At 38.7% G+C, this 15,561-nt stretch overlaps 1 protein-coding gene across 5 annotated transcripts in view; it reads right to left on the minus strand.

Annotated features, from left to right (window-relative positions):
• Positions 1-839: 839 nt before the first annotated feature.
• The window catches only part of ATXN1 (ataxin 1), a 214,203-nt gene continuing 199,481 nt past the window's right edge, over positions 840-15,561 (minus strand). For all 5 annotated transcript variants that reach the window (XM_087707423.1, XM_087707427.1, XM_087707426.1 and 2 more), the window contains 2 exons: positions 11,401-13,435; positions 840-1,869 (listed from right to left, as the gene is read on the minus strand). In XM_087707423.1, coding sequence (XP_087563549.1) covers positions 1,339-1,869; positions 11,401-13,278 — 2,409 coding nt within the window. In that variant the 5' untranslated portion in view covers positions 13,279-13,435 and the 3' untranslated portion in view covers positions 840-1,338. The remainder of the gene's footprint in view (positions 1,870-11,400; positions 13,436-15,561) is intronic.

Consider the following 15,561-nt stretch of genomic DNA (forward strand, 5'->3'; position numbering starts at 1 on the left):
CTTTTTCTTTTATTATTGTCAGCTTGCATATACCTTTAACTTTTTCACAAGCATAAAAGTTTTAAAAGTGCCTCCTGTTAAGTAGTCCTTGTGGACAACGACTGTCGCATACGAGTTTATAGTTCACATTCATCCCTTTGATACCACATGAAACTTTCAGCATCTTGCTTGTGAAAAAAAACCTACGTAGTTAACAGTGTTGAAAATGTCAATATTCCCTTTCTTCCCCCAACCCAAAAGAAAATAAAAGCAAAATACAGGATTTGCTGAGTATTAAGCCGGGATTCTCAGCGTGGAAACTCCGATTAACATTTTAAGTGCTCAAAGACATTCTACGTTCACCCATTTCCTCGTATCACACTGAAATTTGAAAAACAGTGGCACTAGTCCTAGTACAGAATTTTTTTTTTTAAAAAAAACAGTACTAGAGTTTTTTAAAAAAATGCAACGTAACTGCAAACAATTTTATGTTTACTTTCCCAAAGGAAAGTATATAGTTACTTTGTGGAAGCAAATGTTAGCGGCAACATGCTGTATACAAGTTACGATATCCACAATTTGTAACGTGCTATATTGACACCAACAATGTCACACTTTAAGCAAATTACCATTTTTAGCAAAGCAAGAATCAGCTGCTACGCTCTTGCTATGCCATTGTGCTAGCAAGTGGAGATGAAATCTCTATGTGGCAGTCTCTGAGAAGAACAATAATAACAACAACAACAATAATATTAATAAAAATAGTGCAGTTAGACCCCCCCCCCCCACCCATTCTGGGACACAGTATGGGTTTGGATCGTGGGAATGGAAAATACAAGACAAAAAAAAAAATCAGAAAATTAAAAGGAAAAATCACTTTATTGTGCAAAGTCTCAAAGAGTGCTCGGTTCTCCATTATTGCCCCTGGTCTACACTTCATCAGAAATTTCTTGAGAGAACCACCGAATCACATTGTTGTGGAACTCTCAATTCTACTCTTGAATCAGGCAATAGTGTTTGTCTTTCCTAGAGTTCTCTTGCCAGGCTAATATTCTGTTTGAAGTGTTGGAAAACAGGTGCCATGTCAACATTTGCTTCCACAAAGGGTGTGTGTTCATGTGTCAAGCAGATACTGCCCTTTTTTTGTAGCTCTTGAGAAAAAAATAATAATCACCAATGAAACACCTAGGTGGGGGAAGTATGCACCTGTCTCCTGCATAATACCAACTGCAACTATAACGTTATAAACATAACCTAAAATAAGATGATAACATGTAAATACTCGGTTATTTAGCCTACAGTACAGTAATCTGGATAAAAATGACAAGGGATATTCTAATTTCCTTTCCCTAATAGACTTCACTTGCCTACATTGGATCGCCCTTCAATGCAAATCTTAACCTCCTGAGGAATAAAAGAAGGCTTGGGAAGAGTCAACGGTGGCTCCTCTTCAGACTTCTCCAGTTTCCGTGTTTCAGGGGCTGACCACCTCCTCTTCCGAGTTGCTGTGGGCTTGCTGGATTCTGATTTGGTGAGTAGAGATGCTGCAGGTAATCCTATTTTGTTTGGAAACTTCAGTTCACCATTTTCAGACGTCATCTTGACCCCTCCTTGATCAATCCCATTTTCCTGCTCCACATACCTATGTCTACTGCCAACTAGACTGTCATTTTTAGAGTGCTTCAACAAGATGCTAGCTGAGTCCATGGACTGGCCCTTTTTAATGGAGCCGTTCTTCAGATTCTTGAGTGTAAGTGATATGCAGACATCACCAACAGAGAGTTTGGAACACGGCAAATCAAAGAGCTGGCTTGTTCTCTCAGGGCAGCAGGATGACCAGCCTTGTCCAAATACAAAAAAGGGATATTCTACCAAAACTTCAACACTGACCTGTAAATGGAAAATAGAAAACACAGATATGAATTTTAATATATATTCATTTGCTTGTTCTTTAGATGTACATTTTCAAAGATGGAGGAATGTATTTCCAAAAGAATGTGATCTCATTCAGAGAAAACAAATGTATAACATTCAGATTAAGAAAATGTTAACACTCCAAGATTTTTCACAGCCTTGGCAGGAGAATTTAAAACGGTAAATTCTCCTTATGTACTTCTGGAAAGATCCTTCAAAGGTCTTGGTGGTACCACATGAAACTTTGATTTTTCAATTTTTCACCCCTGAAATAAGTGCTTGGCCTTATTTTCAGGGAGGTCTTATTATTTTTGAGATGCAGGAGGCGGCAAGCGTGGTCACCTCATGGCTGCTGGCTGTGTTGCAATATTTTCGGAGGGGGCTAATTTTCTGGGGAGGGCTTATTTTAGCTAATGCGCTCAAAAGCCCGATTGGGTTTATTATCCAGGGAAGTCTTATTTTGGGGGAAACAGTACAAATTACCTTTAAAACCACAAGATCAAAATGTTCTAAGGCAGAATAAGTACAGGTTGGGTCTGGAAGTGAGAATATTAATTATGCATATTGCACAATCTATTTTTCCATGAATGAGTTATCCAATCATGTTCTTTAGCTCTTAGGGGAATCAAATCATATTTCTTGCTTTTAGAAATACTGGTTTAATTATCTAAAAGATTAGAGGCTGGATCCTGCGTTCAGAAGAAATTTTGGGTTGGGTTAGCAATGAACAAAATATTGTTGCTGAGAAGTCAACTTTGATTTCAATAGAGAGCCTCAAAAATTTAATTAGTCTTAACAGAGGTTGTGTACAATCATATTCTGATTAGGGTGCAAGCTGAATCATGAATAAGAAACTGAAAAATAAAAATTGTTAATCTACTTAGCAAAGTTACAATCTGCTTCCAATTTGAATCACAAATTGTTTTATCATTTCTTTTTGCGGAAAATAATTTAACCAGGTTAAAACTTTTTACCAGAAATTATTATAGGACCATGAAATAAAACCATGTCTGCTTCTAGCTGTTCTGTCCCTTTATTGTCAAATTGTTATGGAACCTAGGACAGCTATATTAGAATGGGGCCAATTGATCCAACTAGTTCATTAACCTTTTAAAATCTGAGCTTGAGTTTCCAGGCAAGATCTCCAAACTGGGAATTATGAACAGTTATTCGAATAAATCTGGATTGCTGGATTATCAGAGTCTTTTCAAGAGGCCCTCACAGATGCTGCAAGATAAATCCTTTTGAATACAAAATGCACCTATCATAAATGTATGAGTTTTCACAATTGATATATTAGAACTACATATTTGCAGTTCTATTTACTAATAATAGCACAATTCATGCATCTGAAAGTGGATGCTGGTCAGTCAAAGTTTAAATCATAGTAAGTTTATTAGTCTTTAATTAACCATAAAACACTGTATTACATTTGCTGTCTTTGATGCTGTATTGATTTTGCTGTCTGATCTCTTGATTATGCAGTGCTTTTATCATTTATAATGTCAGATATAATCAGCGTAGAATTTTACTCACACAGAAAGTGATTTTTCCAGTGTTTATCAACCGCATGGCTAAATCACCATATTTCTAGGATGCATTCAGATATAGAATGCAGTATTTTTCTTCCATTTTAAATCTGTTTTATTCATACCCCACTTAATAGAGTACTAACCCATGAATTGAATGTTGAGTCAACAATGGTTCCTTATTATTCACTTCTCCCTGCCGCCCCATGTTAAAATTCAAGGAGAAGGCATGAGCAGATCAGTGATGGGATATGACTGGTACGCCCCGGTACGGGCGTACCAGTACCTGCTGGGAGCACCAGGTACCATTCTGGTGCTCCGGATGACCCACCCGCCCGCCTGTTCTCCTTACCTCTATTTGAGCCAACTGGGGCATTTGCGCAACTGCACGAGGCGTACGGCACATGTGCAATGCTCCGCTAAGCAGCTGGAGCATTGCAGACAGTGGGTACCCACGCAAGCACTGTGCGGGTGCATGTTGTGGATGCCCGGCTCCGTTGCAGCATACCGGTTGCAACGGCAGCTGGAACCCACCACTGGAACAGATCTGTGATGTCTCTTAATTTCAGCCAATAAATAGTGGTTAGAATTCAAGTTATTTTTTCCTTTCCGGCTACTCCAGTTTTCTTTCCCTTCACTGAAACATTCCTCTGCTATAGATTGTCAAGAATAGGAACGACATACTTTGCAAGCATGAATAAAATAGTGGGGAAATATATATGGCAGGAGGAAAAGCAAGAATTAATATAAAAATGTTGCAAGATGGAAGAATTCGAAGTGGATTTGGATTACCAAACTGGGAATTGTATTATCAAGCAGCAGGATTAGCTTGGATGAAAGAATGGATCTTACTGAGTAATACAAGATCATTGATATTGGAAGGCCACGATTTGCAACTAGGTTGGCATGCTTTTTTGTAGTAAGGTAAAAGTAAGGCACATGGATACTTTCAAAGACATTATGTAAGGAATGGATTGTTAACAATATGGGAAAGAGTGAAAGGGAATCACTATTTAGAAATACCAATGTGGCTTTCAACAATGGAAGCATTGACACATCCAAATATTAGTAGTATGAAAAGTATCATTAGATACAAACATATCTTAACAGAAAGGGGGGAACTAAAACAAAAATTAGAAAAACAAGGGATTGATATAGGATGGTTTTCACAATTGCAAATACAATCAAGATATGAAAAAGATAAAAGGGAATATGGTTTTAACTTAGGAAATTTGGAGTTGGATAAGATACTTATGGGAACAGAAAAAGAATAATTGAGAAACTATATAGCTACCTATTAAGAATTAGATTAGAAGAAGAAGTGGTTAAAGACAATGGTAATTTGAGCAAAGAATTTTGGTCACACGATTGAGTTAGGAAAGTGGCAACAACTATGGGAAAGGAACTATAAATTAACCATGTCAATAGCTTACAAAGAAAACTTATACAAAATGTTTTATAGATGGCACATATCACTGGAAAAATTAGCAAAGATGTTTAAAGACAAATCAGTGAAATGTTGGAAATGTCGACAAGCAATAGGTTCCTATTATCATATGTGTTGGACATGTGGAGAAGCAAGGAAATATTGGACGAAGATAAGAGTATGGTTAAAGAAAATGTTACAACAAGAAATAGAATTTAGACCAGATATATTTTTACTAGGTATTATCCCAGAGAAATTTAAGAAAGAGGATACGTATTTGATTATACATGTAACTACAGCAGCGAGAATTGTATTTGCCCAAAATTGGAAATTAAATAAGCTACCAACAGATGAAGAGATAATAAAAAAGATATTAGATTGTGCAGAGATGAATAGGTTGACAATGAAAATAAAGGATAAAGAGGAATCGGAGTACTTCAAGACATGGGGAAGATTTTATGATTGGCTAGAGAAAGGAAACTAGAAAAGAAAGTAGGGAGAAGATATAGAACCCAGATGATGCACTGTTAAATGGAAAAGGGGGGGAGGGAGAAGGGGAAAAGAAAATATTAAACATATAAGTATATATCAAAGAGCGAGACATAAAGGGGGGGAATATAGTTAGGATAGATTAGTGAGGGTAAGGGAATAAGAAATGTGATCAAATTATATTTGGGTTTGCGGAAATACCATCCCAAGGAAACATACACTGAGACCTGAAAGAGACACCTACAATAATAGAAAAGAAAGAGAGAGAGTGGAGGAGAGAATGAAAGGAAGACGGGAGAAAGAAGAAAGAGGTAAGGAGAGGAGGATGGAAGGGAGAGGAAGAGAAGGAGAGATGGTGGGAAGGGGAAGAGGAAGAGTAGGAGTAGGAGAAAGGTCAGGGAAGAAGGAAGGGAAAGGAGAGGAGGAAGGAAGAAAGTAGAGAAGGGAGGGAGAAAAGAAAGATGGTGTTACAACAGGAGGAAGAGATGGTAAACAAAGCAACCCAAACTGTATATTATAACCTATTAAATGAAATAATAAATGTATAAGAATGATAAATGTAAAGAAGAATAACGATTATGTGAACGTATACTTAAAATGGTATGTAAGAGAATAAAAAATAAAAACATTTCTGAAAAAATAATAATAGCAATGGCATGCCGAGAGGAAAACTAAGAAAAACCACACCAGTTCTGTCCTCTCAAACCTGTCTTTAAACTTCTAATGCAATACCACAGATGTGCCATTTCTGCAATCCTTATGAAGTCTACCACTACCTTACAACTCACAACTCCAGAATCAGAGGAAGAAGACTATGCTCTCTAAGGAGTTCTTGCCATAGGACTATCTATGATATACTTCTAAACTCAAGTCACTTATATTCGCAAATACTGCATATTTCAACAAAGTTTTGGCAATAGGTTGAAGACACACTCCAGGTAAGAGACGCTAAAGCCTTTTTAGAGAGGCAGTTTTATTTACTTATTTCAAAAACAAAAACAACCTCAGTGGAAGGGTAGCTGCTACGAGAGAAAAAAAAAACATGATTCATCTGGGAAACCATCCAACTCCTGGAGTCTACAGAAAACCTAAATCAAACTCACATCTCTACGTGACTGTCTCTGAATTCTGGGAGCATCTCTTGTGAGAAACACAGCTGGTGAAGTATTTTAAGGTGATGATATCAGCTACCTTTTGTTAGACTTCTGCATAAAGTGACACTTTAATAGGAGAGGTCATCATCATTTTCTTCTACCAGATGATGGCACTCTCTGAAAGGGAAGCTGCAGGGAGACTGTCAGTGAACAAGAGAATACCATACAAAAACATTGCTTCCTTACTTCTGGAACGTGCTATGATAATTCAGGACAACACACAGATAATTTTTCCTATTTTTTTCCATTTCTTATATGAAACAGCAGCAGATTCCACACATATTCCAAGTTGAAAAGTCTTCCTCTATTTTCTAGGAAAATCCCTGTAACTTTCAATAACAATACGAAAGGTAGGAGCATATTTTTTGTATCACTGCCTCTTCATATTCAGGGACAGTTTTCCCTCTACTAATGACACAAGATCCTATTTGGGGTGAGGAGGAAAAAAAAAGACTGACGGAAAATTTCAGCCAGGAAAATCAGAATTAGAAGGCAACCATATAAACCTGTGAGTTATTCAGCAATCACACATACCACATACTTTTGAAACAGACAACCTTTTGATTAAAAAAAACACACTCATAGTCTGTTTTCCACGCTATTCCATTTTAATTTCTGGTTGCCAGTTTCTACCTGTACTCAAACTACTGTATATCCTCTATTTCAGAACCTCAGACTAGAGTATGTATGCTTTTACAGGCTAAATACACTATTGTCCATCTTATCTATCAAAACATCTGATCTTTTTACCTGACTTATGATTTTGGCTTGCCTCTAATGGTAGTTGATCTTATAGCACTACTCCGTCTTTAGTAACAACAATAACAACAACATGGTACTGCATATAATCAGATTAAGATTTCCTATGACGGAATCAGGCCAGAAAAATATTATTATTCTGTGATGTTGCTTATGTGAGCTACTGCCTGTACATATATACCAGAGGTGGATTCCTACCAGTTCGCACCTATTCGATAGAACCGGTTCGTCAAATCTATCGAACCGGTTAGAAGAGGTTCCACCAGTGGACCCGGAAAGCAGGCCACACCTACAGAAGAGGTTCCAAATTTTTTTGAAACCCACCACTGGTCCTTGGATACGATTATTCTACACTATCATGCTCATATTTATAAAACTCAGTGCCTCTGTGAAAGGTAAGGATGACTACTGCGTTTGTGGTGCAATCAGAACATGGCGTGTGTCGAAGTTGTTTTAACGCAAACCAAAGATGCCTTTTAAAAAACAAGTTTACATCCTATTATTATGCATGCCACTGCTGTGTGTGAGGTAATTTAAGGTGGTTCTGACAAGTGTCGTCGGCATCTTCATATCCGGTCACATGGGCGGCAAGCCACTCCCATCCGGTCACATGGGCGGCAAGCCACTCCCACAAAGGAGGCCACACCCACAGAGTAGGTTCGAACAATTTTTGAAATCCACCACTGATATATACTATATCTGCTTTCATCGTGTATGTCATTATATTCCAGGCATATTTTCTCTAATTTTTTTGAGACAAATATTTAGTCAGAAGCATCCTTCCCTATGTGTCCTTCAGATACATAGATTAAACAAATGAAAAAAATAAAACCTTATTCCAGGCTTTTGTTCTGTAATTTTCATTTGCAAAATGATTTTTCAAAAGGTTCATTTCTTATAGCAAACCTTTTCATACGCAACCGTTATTTCTGTATCAGTGGCCTGAAACAGATAACCTTGAACATTCCTTCAATATCAGGTGTCCACTGGAACAACAAAACTCCAGATAGCCAATTCTTGTAAAATTGCCTTAAAGGCAAACGTACGGATTTAACAGAACTGGAAGATTGTTTATTGAGCATATCTATTTCAAACATGGACACACTAGATACCCATCACTGAATCAAATCAGTTCCACAATAAGAAACAAGATATAGAGAAATTCAATCCAGTCAGCTAGAACTCTTGCAGTGCAGACCACAAATGATTAGTGACAAATATATAGTTAAAATTTAGAAAATAAAAGAGAATAGTTGTGCCAGACAGTCGTAACTTATGGAACATATTGGGATACGCTTTATTTATTTATGAAATAGACATGAAGGAGCTATGGAAAGAGATATTGTAGGAACCAAAAAGGGAAAAAAAATCAAGAATATCTTTCAGGCATCTTATCATGAGAAATTGGGGAAGGCAGATGAAAGCTTTAGGAAACAAGGACAATTGAACCCATGACTTCCAATGCCAGGAAGTCATGCCAAAGAAAGATATCTCAATCGAGAACAGGAAAAGGAAAAAATTATAGCTCTTTAAAAAACATATTTAAAGTATACATCTGAAACAGTAATAATCAAGAATAATAATAGAAGAGAGTAATAAATGCAAATGAGATGAAAGTGTTAGGGCTAGCGTAAAAACTATGCTGAAGAATATCTCTTTACAATTGTGACTACAGAATTACAGAAATGTTTGTGGAGAGAAAATATATTTGGGAATCACTTATAAAAAGTGAGGAATGTGAGACGATGCATCAGTTTTAAGTATGAAACCATTATGTGCAGATGTAAACCCCACTGCACTGTTTAAAACTGCAGGAGGAAAAAACAATTATAGTGTAAATGACTCTATGCCATAAAATATAAAACAAGGCCTTGGGATCTAAAACTGGAAAAAAAAATCAGTGCATATTCCTATACAAGAACATGAACAAATACCTCACACATGTAAGGTTTTGTCATACTTTGTTTAGAAAAATAAGGAAAGAAAACTCTCAAACTAAAAGCAAGGTTTCAGAAAAAAACAGATTGACATTTTATAAGTTAGTTATCATTACACAACTAAGAACAAGAGAATCCAAGAAGATTTACCTTGCTTCACTGACTGACAATGCCCTTGACCGTAGGTATGATACTTGAATATGGAACCTAAAGGCTAAAGGATGTATCAGAACATCCAGATTATTCTTCTGAGGGATCTTTACTATGAACAAAAAAATAACTATTAAGAACTGGAATTTAAGAACCAAAGCGAGTCAAAATAGGGATCAAGAAACAAATTGTCCCAACTTCTCTTTAACTTATGCAGCAAATCCATTATAGGAAGAGCCGGATTGGAAGAGACGATGGCTGGGATCAAAGTTGGAAGTTAAAACATCAATCTTTTGAGATGACACTATTTTGTTAGAAAAGAAAAGAGCTTTACAACAGGTCATTATGAAAGAAAAGGGGGAAATGGAAAAATCTGTGTTTATATTAAATAATGTGAAGGTGGAAATCCAACCTGCATGTTTAATGAACTTACAACTGATGGAGAAGAAGTGAAGGTAGTAGATAGTATGATTTATCTAGTGCAACAATAGATAAAAATGGATAGTGTGCTATAATAATGTACTAGAAAGAGAAAGACAATGATAAACTCTGACAAGATTATGGAGGTTAAAGCTGGTTCAATAAAAGTGAAGATTATAACAGTTAAAACAATTGCCTTTCCAATGGTAACATATTACTGTTGAAGCTGGATATTGCGGCTTTGTTTTGATACTGAAGATAGATACTTTGAACTATAGAATTACAAATTATTACTGTGAGTATCATGGACTGCAGAAAGAACAGATCCATTATCCAGTACCAAATAAAAGCTGACTGGTGTTTTGAAGTGATGTCTACCAAGCAGAAATGTACATGTTATCAAGTGAATGATGGATTAAAACGATACTAATTACATGCTGGGAAGTTAAGCAAAGAACTGAACTGATTCTATGACACCTAACTTAAGCTAATTGATGTGTAGATCTTTCTAAATAATGGACTGTAGCTTCAAAGTTTTCTAAATTTTTCAAGTTCAAACCACCCACTGCATTCTAAAATGTTATTGACATAATGGGAAGTTTACAAGGAAAGAGACTGGAGAAATCAACAGTATTTTTCAACTATACTTGCTAACTATAAAGCAGACCAAAAATATTTTGAAAACAACATCTGCTGACATTTCATTAATGAGGACAAGAATTTGTGAATAGATACCAGAAAGTGTTTACCAAAGCCCATATTTAACATGCCAACATGAAAAACTATTAGCAAACACACTGCTTACAGGTAAAAATATTAAAATATTCTGGACTGCAAGCCAAAAATTTCCATACACATATATTTTTTTAACTTTTCACTACTCTGTTCTGGCTTACTTTCATTATTATTTAAGAGAAAATTATAGTTGATTAATTTTTCTTCATTTATTAGAGTTAATAATTAAAGTTAACTACTAAAGTTAAACTAATAAATCCTAATGAGAAAGGCAGATCCCTGTGTTGGTTTTCTATTGCTCAATTAACTGAAGAGCAAAGAAGTAACAATAAGAGTTTACTTTTATTTGACCAAAGTATAAGGTCATAAAACAATAGACCACCATTCCTCGGGAGAGATTTTCTTTCTTGTTTCTGTTTAATGCAGTGTTTCTCAACTTTGGCAACTTGAAGATGACTGGACTTCAACTCCCAGAATTCCCCAGCCAGCGAATGCTGGCTGGGGAATTCTGGGAGTTGAGGTCCAGACATCTTCAAGTTGCCAAGGTTGAGAAACACTGATTTAATGCTTACCTAAGAAAAACCCTATGTAAACTCTACATATTAGTCCAAAAATGTTCATCCTTTTTGGATTTAATACTAAAAGCAGAATATCTATTAAGCATGGTAAGTCACATGATATTTACATTTGTATAAGATTCCAAACTGCAGCAATCTTTGGCTACATAACAATAATTTCATCCAACTGATTCCTTTGTCACTAGTATAATTTGTGTAAGCCCATTCATGCACCCAATCACTAATCTATTAGTCTAAGAGACTAAGAATCAAGAGCAGGAATAATAAGGATATGATATCTACTTTCCTAATGATTTCTTCTCTCCCCCAACAAGTTCTTGTGCTGATTACCTGTGCTCGGTGCTCTCCAACTGCAAACTGTATCATAGCAATGCCTGGATTATGGCTGTCGTCAATTCTTTCCACGGTGCTGGAGTCTATTTTCAGGTCACTGCTAATTTCCGCACTCTGTATAAAGTCTTCCGTTTTTAAGTCTTCCACTTTCTTCAGCTCTCCATTCGCCAACTGGATTATAGAGCCTTTCATAAAATAAGGAGGCAATATAGCAGGAGCTGTTGCGGAAGGTGGGACCGGCTGGACCAGGGGGAGATGGATCTGGGCCTGGACCACAGCTGCCTGATAAGCCGTCTGGTTTACTAGGGACTCAGCATTGAAATTCTCACTTTTTGGAATGGCGGTTGTGACAAACGTATGAGGCACGGCTGCTAGCTGGGGAGACGAAGTGGCTATAGCAGGTGGCATCCCCGAGGAGTCGATATCTGCACTCCCTACCGGTATTAAGAGAGGTTGGGTACCAGGGATCACCAGATGTTGTGGTAGACTTCCAGGATAGCCAAAGGCTTGCTGTTGACTGCTCAGATAGCTAATCACTGGTGGTTGAGTCCCAGTGTAAAAGGCCGTAGCTGGCAACCCAACGGGCAGCTGCTCTGAAGCACTATGGGTGGTCTGAATGACAGTGTGAGGGGATAAAGTGGCAACTGCCTTCACCCCTTCATGACCAATAGTCTGCTGTGGAGATAAAGCATAGGATCGGTGGCCTGTCTTTCCTAAATGCAAACTACCCTTTTCATTGATGGTTGAAGGAGGTGTTTCTCTGTTGGCGGACTGCTGAACCTCCATGTCTGCAGTAGGCGTACTGCTGTTGGGGACAACCATAACAGAGGGCCGGACAGCCGAGGAATCACGTGCAATATAATCAGTAGGACCAGAGTGGACTACCACATGTCTGGCCTCATAATGATGAGGAGGTGGTTTATTGCCTGATTTGAGAAGATTGACTTCAGAAGAGGGCGAGATGCCGTATCGCCTATTCTTGTCTACTTCCCCGTTCAGTATTTCCTTTGCTTGCATAGCCTGCAACCGGCCGCTCTCAGATTTCTTAGTGGGCTCCCGAGTCACAAAATGGCCGCCAGAATCTGCATATTGCACTACCACCTGGGAGGAAGGGCCGAGGGCAAAGGCATGAGGGATCACTGTCTGGTGAGGATGCAAATGGACTGGGATGGCTGGAGGAGAGACGTTTCTAACAGCACTCTGGGAGCTGGAAATATGGACATACTGGTTTTGCTGAATAGGTGGTGGAGATCCTGCCGTGATCAATCCAGGTGTCCTGACTAAATGCGGCTCAACTTTCTGGCTTTGTTGGCTAAGATTGCTCATGGTGGCCAGCAAAGAAGTATATGCCTCCAGCTGGGACCGCTGGGATGGAGTGGTCGCAACAGCAGTGGCAGAGGCTGCTGTGGTGGTTGCAGAATTAGCGGTTGGGGAAATTAGTGGGGAAGGGATGAATCCGGCATATGGTCCACTATACTGAGGCCCAACAAACTGGAAAGCATGCTGCAAGTGAGTGTACTGCACCGGCGAAACGGGTGTTCCTGCCTGTGAAAGTGCAGAGGGGTACACTGTGGAAAGTGTGGCGGAGGCTGGAACAGACCTAGGAGCGCTAGGTGGGGAATAATCCATTCCTGTAGAAAGTGACTTGTGTAAACCTACTCCTTGTTGTGAACCAGCCTCCACTGAAGTACCTCCAGACCGATTCCGCCCACTGCTGTGGCTGCTGGTGGTACTCGAGAGCCATGTTATATTATCGGCGCGGTGATTTTCACTGGCCAGAAATAACGGCTTCACCTCAGAAGGCAGGCTGGTGGCAGGGATCTCCCGCTTCTTGGGGGGCAGGCATTCATTGCTTCTCTCCTGGTTGGATTTCATTTTTCACCGGCCCCCTGCCCTTATCTTCTGTGGCTTCACTGCCTGGCTGGCTCCGATTTCAGTCTGCCAAGTGGAAAATCACATTTGATTTCTTGTGTGGATCCAGAGACTTCATGAGGAATCATCTCCTTGTGACCACAATCTTCTACAAGCATCTCTGAAATGAGCAAGAAAAGGAGGGGAAGAAAAGAGGAAATCAAAATTTTAACACGGAGGAAAAGAAAACTAGGCAACTCAGAACATCCAATCAGTTAAACTCTAAACAGCAGTTTTATAGCTGTAGCTATAGCAATAGCAGTAGACTTATATATACCGCTTCATAGGGCTTTCAGCCCTCTCTAAGCGGTTTACAGAGAGTCAGCATATTGCCCCCAACAATCTGGGTCCTCATTTTACCCACCTCGGAAGGATGGAAGGCTGAGTCAACCCTGAGCCGGTGAGATTTGAACCGCTGAACTGCTGATCTAGCAGTAGCCTGCAGTGCTGCATTTAACCACTGCGCCACCTTGGCTCTTAGCTGAATAGAAACCCAGTTAAATGGAGTGGTTGAGGCATCAAGCTAAAAACCAGGAGACTGTGAGTTCTTGTCTTGCCTGAGGCACAACTCCAGCTGGGAGACCTTGGTCCAATAACTCTCTTTCAGTCCTAGGAACCAGGCTATGGGAAATCATTTCTGAAAAACCTTGTCAAGAAAACTCCAGGGACTTATCCAGGAAGACACCAGGAGTCAAGACTGACTCAAAGGCAAAAGGGAAAGAAACAAAATTGAATAATAGTAAGGACTAGGCAACCCATGCTGTTGGGTCATCGTTTTAGAGATATTTCTTTATCTAAACAGATGTACAGAATGGCCACACAGTAGGCGAAAAAGCGGTGAAAGCAGAAGTGAGTTCTGACTTCCTGCCGGCTTCTCCATTGAGTTTCCTTACGGCAATCTGGCAGGGAAGACTGGAAATCTCCCTTCCCTTCCCAGCAGCCAAGTAAGTAGCTCAGTGAAGGAGGGAGCAAGGGATTGCATGACTGGGTAGGAAATTGTCATGGAATGTTATAAATGAAAATCACTTTGCTACAGCAGTAGCCTAAAACAGCCATAACTTCCCCAAATTTCATACATTTGGGAATCATGAGTCCCATATATTTTGAATGCATTCTTTAAGTTAGTCCAATTGAGATACTTTGGTTCAAAGTTTGTTGCCCTATGATCGGGGGTGAAATTCAGCAGGTTCTGGAGAACCAGTAGTGGAAATTTTGAGTAGTTTGGAGAACCGGAAAATACCACCTCTGGCTGGCCCCAGAGTGGGGTGGGAATAGAGATCTTGCAGTATCCTTCCCCTGGAGTGGGGTGGGAATGGAGATTTTGCATTATCCTTCCCCTGCCATTCCCACCAAGCCATGCTCACAGAACCAGTAGTAAAAAAAATTGAATTTCACCACTGCTATGATGTACCATTTCACCCAATTAAAGGTCATAATAAAAGTTTTAGTAGTATATATATGTATATATGTATATATGTATATATGTATATATGTATATATGTATATATGTATATATGTATATATGTATATATGTATATATGTATATATGTATATATGTATATATGTATATATGTATATATGTATATATGTATATATGTATATATGTATATATGTATATATGTATATATGTATATATGTATATACGTATATACGTATATATGTATATAGAGGCAATAGAGCACAGTTTCGATTCCCAGCAAGGGTATGGCTAGCTGATGAGAGCTAAATAGCTTGAAATAGATCTATACTAGTCTCCCTTTATTTATTTATCAGCACAAACATAACAAATGTAACAAAAAGGCAACAGTAAAAAATATTGGGTTTCTGTCTGGATGGTCTCTTGTGACGAGCCGAAGGACAGAGAATGGAAGTGTGACCTTCCTCCCATATTTGGGCATACCAGGGGTTGTGACTTTAAATATATACCTTTCACCCTGGCCTGGCTGATAAGGAGTCGAGCTCTGTAGCTCAATGGTTAACACATCTGCCTAAAAGGCAATAGAGCACAGGTTCGATTCCCAGCAAGAGTATGGCTAGCTGATGAGAGCTAAATAGCTTGAAATAGATCTATACTAGTCTCCCTTTATTTATTTATCAGCACAAACATATGTATATATGTATATATGTATAGTAGGTTAGGCACCCCCAACCCCACAATTGGGCCGTGGAAGTGGTGGGTGAATGCGTCCATGTGTGCAGCTCCATTTGCTTGAGCAGCGGGCAAGCGCACATGGCTCCATTTGTGTG

The sequence above is a fragment of the Thamnophis sirtalis genome, unplaced genomic scaffold, assembly GCF_051295495.1.
Source record: "Thamnophis sirtalis isolate CommonGarterSnake01/CBP01778 unplaced genomic scaffold, rThaSir2_p1.2 scaffold_2, whole genome shotgun sequence".
Lineage (NCBI taxonomy): Eukaryota > Metazoa > Chordata > Lepidosauria > Squamata > Natricidae > Thamnophis > Thamnophis sirtalis.